We start from the raw sequence: 5,500 nt of genomic DNA on the forward strand, positions 1-5,500 counted from the left end.
AGTTCCAATTCATTTTCCAATAATTAGATACAACCAAATAGCAAAGATTTCCATCAAGCACATTTATAATTGAGATAAAACATATGAACAACGAAAGAGATTACATTGCATAGGAAAATTACAAAGAGTATAGGTTCATTACATCCAACCCCAATGAAGGAGGAGTTTAGTCACTCCTAAGCATCTAGAACAAAGTATGGATGAATTTGATGGAATGGATGAATTGTTGTGAAGTCTCCTTGCCCTAGAATGGCGCTTTTTCGTCTCCTTTCTGGTTCTGTCGCGTTCCCACACTCCAGCACACCGTTTCGTGTAAGTTTTCGAAACTATAACCACTTCAGAAAACCGTCTTCTCGCTGGGCGAGATGACTTACTCGCTGGGCGACCGGTGATTACTCGCTGGGCGAAAGAGAACACTCGCTGGGCGACTGGTCCATTTCGCTGGGCGACTGGGTCCTGACAGAATAACTTCACTTCTTCTCCAATCCTTCACTTTCCTATACAATAATCTCAAAGATAACACAAAATATATCTAACCTAAAAGAACCTAAAAACAACCTAAAACTTCCCACAAAACACATGATTAAGTACAATTAAGAAGTCCAATAAAATAAGAATAATAAGTATTTTTCATACTTATCAATAAATAGTTAAGGAAAAGTGGATGAAATACGATGTACTTTTCTTTAAATATATATTTAATGTCTTTCTTATATATTTCCATTTATTGTCAGACATGTGAGTGTAATATGAATTAAATCTTTTACAAAAAAATTTCTCATTCTATTAATCTATTACACTCACTATATTTTCTTTGTTTTTTTCACTTTCACCCATCCACTCAAACAACATTATAAAAAAAATATGACTAGGCTAGGTTCACTCCAAGTCATATAAAAAAGGAAGAATAAATTATATATTTGATCTCTATTTTCGTAACAAAATATTGATTTGATATCTTTATTTTTATTTATCTCATATCGATCCCTATTTTGAGAAATTTGGTGTAATCGAATACTTTTTATTAGTGGTGTAGTAAAAACGTGATAGAGGTGCCACGTGTCAGTTCTTAGACTTTTTATTTTATTTTTTTGATTTTTTGATTTATTTTTTGATTGATTTATTTATTTATTTTAAATTTTTTTAAAAATTTGACACGTATCAAATGGAGGTCGTGCCATGTGACAGTGACAGTGCACATTTCACTGTTATGCCAAATGTTATTTCCTCATTCTAAATTTGGTCCCTGTGTTTTTATTGTCTCAATTTAATTCATTTTTTGTAAAAAATGAGCAATTTTGTCCCTATCTAAATTTAAAATGAAATATAATTTTTATATAAATGTACACAACTATTTTTATCAAAATTGATATTTCTAGTAAATATTTTTAACGAGATTAATTTTATTTAAATTTATATTTTATATTTAACTTTGTTTAAAATTATTTTAAAGTTGTTAATAAAAAATAATGCTAACAGAAAAAAATTCAATAAATTATATTGATATTTCATTTCATTATACTTTAATATTGTTTTTGTTTAAATTTATATTTTAAATAATTGTATATTTTTAAAATGTGTAAAGTTCAATAATTTCTATACAAATGTTTGAGTTGGTGTAAAAATAACAATTATATAAATTCATATGTAAAATTTTAAAATAATTTTAATCGGTTTATATAACAATTGAAAACAAATAAAATTAAAATTTAAAAGTAATTTTAAATAAAGTCGAATATGAAACACAAATTTAAATAAACTTAATTTTGTTAAAAATATTAATTTGAATTAAAATACCAAATTCAATAAAAATATTTGTATAACGTTTATATAAAAATTAAATTTTATTTTAATTTGGAGAATGATGAAATTGTAAAACTTTTACAAAAATTGGAACTAAATCGAGACAAAATAAAAATACTGGGACCAAATTGAGAATGGGAAAATGACACGTGACATTGTCACATCTAGGGATGTCAAAAAAATTCGTATCCGCGGATAAAACCCGCAACGGGTAAGAAATTAATATTAAAAATGGATACCCGCTACTCGCAGGTACGGGTATAATAGTATTTGTACCCATGGATACCTGTACCTGTTAAACTTTAATTCATAAAAGTAGCCTTATATATATATATATATATATATATATATATATATATATATATATATATTAGTAAAAAATATTCTAGCCTAATTTTTTCTAAGTTGTACATCTTGTCTTCTGTCTTCATTCTTCAAACTTCAAGTATTGGTACGTCATCTTCTTCCAAGTACATCCCTTACATTCTTCTCTTTCTTTTATTTGAAATTGTGCATATATATCAAATCTTATATAGACAGTGACGTTTATTATATGCTTATTGTCAAATGATTGAATCAAAATAAGAATACTTGGCACGTAACAATTGAGATTTATTATTTGTTTATTTTGTTTATCTTTTAAGAATCAATTGGAGAAAGTTGACTTTTTGATCAAAACATTAATTAAAGAATTTTCATTGTGTTGAATGTCATTTTATATTTACTTTTATAATTATTTGGACCTGTATAAATTTGAGTTTATTTGAACTTTATTTAAAATTTATGACAGTCATATATTTTTATTTTATTTTATTTGAATCTATGATTAAATATTTATTTTTTAAATACCCGTGGGTACCCATAGATACCCGCAAATATGAAAAAAATAGACGGGTACCCGCATAACGGATACCCGACAGATATAGATATGAGTACGGGGCAGATATTTATCCTGCGGGTAGTATACGGGGGAGCTACTATGCGTACCCGTCCTGTTAACATCCATCCCACTTTCACCGCTACATGACATGTGAAATTGTTTTTATTTTTTTTAAATTAAAAAAAATTACAAAAAAGAAAACCAAAAAATTTAAGAACTAACATGACACACCTCTAACGCTATTATTATACCACTAACATATTGTTTGCAGTATAAATATAGATATAAATATAAATTAAAATAAAAATAGAAGGACAAAGTCGATATTTTTATAGAATATTGAGAACTGAAAACAAAATTAAAAAAAAAAGGATAAAAGGATCGAACCTGAAACTACATTTTAGATATAATAAATCTATTTCTTAAAGAAATAATAGCCCTTAAAATTTGTTAAAAGAGAAATTAAAAGGACTACACAAGTCTAATCCCAACAAAGATGTCCATCGACCATGGCATTATTAACCAATGCATGTGCTATCACAAAGTAATAAATATAAAAATGATGAAAACAATGTGAAAAAACATTTAAAAGCTAGTAAAAACTGAAAAATAAAAACATGTTATAATTAATGAAAACATATTTAAGCCATAAAATTAATAATTATAGAAATATTACATTTTTTATTTAAAAAATATATAAATCCCACTTCTTTTTAGTCTTATCTTTTTATTTACTTCGTTTAAACTTTTATAGAAAATAAAACATATAAAATATAGAGTCAAACTGAATTAACCCATTTATCACAAGTTAAAAATATATTAATTCAACTCAACTTTTTGTTATCTAAATATTTTGTCACTCAATTCTACCCGTAACATATTAATGAATTAATGAATTGATTCGGTTGCAAATATTTTGATTTTACAATTTAATTTATTTTTATTATAGTACATAAAATTTATTGGCTTGATTTATCTTTTTACAGTAAAATCAAAATATTTATTGCATTTTTCAAATATTATTACAATAATAACAATTGAAAATTAAAGTATAAATTTAAGTAATTCGATAAACAAATAAATTAAAAATATAATAATATTTTAATATTTAATAAATCAAATTGTAAATTTATATAATTAAAAATAGTAAATAATTTTAATAAAAAACTTATAAAAAATAATAATAAAATATTATTGTTGATGAATTAGTGGTTTACTAGTCAAATTCACTTAACTAGTGAATCAAATAAATTGGACTAACTTTAATTACATTAAAAAATAATTATTTTCAACTAATGAAACTCAAATTCCAAATTAACTCACATCATAACCATTTTAATTCCTCTAGTCACAATCATTTATTTATTTATTATAAAATAAAACAAACAAAAGGTAACATTAACTAACTTCCTTAAATCCTAATATAATACAGCTGACAGAGAACCCGAATAAAAGCCACCATTCATAACAAATAAATACATCATTGAATAACATTTCATCATCATATACAACGATATCAGTACATAAATGCACAACCATTAGTCATAAAATATTGTAAATACATGATTCCAAAAGAATTGAGAAGCATTAGAGAAGAAAGATAAATATAAGTTATGAATAAAACAAGTTACCCACGGGGTGATGTCTTAGCCCACTGTTTCTGCTATCTGTTATTAAGGGGAAAAAAATATGGGTAGCTGAATTTAGCATCAGTGTCCGCAACAAAACAACCTTAGCCGTTTGTCTATAAATAGGACCGACCGAGCCAGCTGCACTACTACTTCGCCCTTAACTTTTACAAATTCTAGATTTGGACGTTCCCCCTTCTTCAGCTGTCCCACAAGCAAACTCTGTTTGTAGTTGTTGTTGCTGTTGCAGGAGAAAAATGTGGTTCGTGTACGTTTGCGAAGAGGAAGAGAAGGAACTCGGAAGACAACAAGCCCCTGGTTCGTGTCCCTACTGTGGAGCCAAGGTTCAAGCCATGGATGTTGAGATCCAGTCCAAGCTCTGTTTCTTACCCCTCTGTTTCAAGATCAAGAGAAAGTACTTCTGTACCCACTGCGCCAGGCGTTTAGAGTTGTATTACTGAACCCAAACCAAATCCTCACTCCCATAAACAACAACTTCTTGTAAATATACATATATAAGTCTAGATTAGATGCTATTAATCTTAGTTTTCTTTCTTTCTTTTTTAACTTGTATGTTTCGTGAGGATTCTTGGGTGAGAGATGCTATGTCATATTTTGTCATTGAATCAATTGAAGATTAAATCTTTTTTTCTATTTTTGTATGTTTCCCTCTCTCTCTCTCTTTCTGCATCATCTAAAGTTTCAATTTTTTAAGTTTCTCTTTTAAATAACTGGGTATCCTTGAAACGATATACAGAGGTTTGGTTTGTGAAACTGTACAATGGATATAGGAGTGTTGATGGGTACTGGTCTGGTCTGGTTTGGGTTTCTTTTTTCTTACAATTTCTTGTTTTTTTTTTTTTTTCTGGGTGGGTACAAATCAGAGTATGCAAACGTCAATCAAATCCTCAGGTCCCAGTTCTGCACTTTTGAGATGGTGTTTTGTCTGAAGATTTAATAATTGTTGAGTTTGAAACCAAAGTTGCTGGGTCAGATATACCTATCTGTCTGCAACTAAAAAGTTGAATGCTTTGAAAATCAATGGCATAAATGCATAGTGCCTCCCCGGGTTTATCACTCTTATTTTGCTTTCGTTTTCTTTGGTCTTTTTTGGATTATTTTTCTGATATGCACCAATCCCTCTGAAAGTGACTCTTGCAAAGGTGTTCATGAGGAGATCAGAATTAAA

General features: G+C 27.8%; 1 protein-coding gene across 1 annotated transcript; it reads left to right on the plus strand.

The window, feature by feature from the left end:
• Positions 1-4,393: 4,393 nt before the first annotated feature.
• LOC114177183 (uncharacterized) lies at positions 4,394-4,965 on the plus strand. Its single transcript, XM_028062440.2, has one exon. It carries the CDS (start codon positions 4,569-4,571, stop codon positions 4,770-4,772), a length of 204 nt encoding a protein of 67 aa, XP_027918241.1. The 5' UTR covers positions 4,394-4,568; the 3' UTR covers positions 4,773-4,965.
• The last annotated feature ends 535 nt before the right edge of the window (positions 4,966-5,500 follow it).

This window comes from Vigna unguiculata, chromosome 3 (assembly GCF_037176805.1).
Source record: "Vigna unguiculata cultivar grain cowpea cultivar isolate G323 ecotype 2 chromosome 3, ASM3717680v1, whole genome shotgun sequence".
In the NCBI taxonomy this organism is placed as follows: Eukaryota; Viridiplantae; Streptophyta; class Magnoliopsida; order Fabales; family Fabaceae; genus Vigna; species Vigna unguiculata.

Bases quoted from the DNA above. Each gene is read 5' to 3' on its own strand.
- LOC114177183 (XM_028062440.2), top strand. From the start codon at position 4,569: ATGTGGTTCGTGTACGTTTGCGAAGAGGAAGAGAAGGAACTCGGAAGA.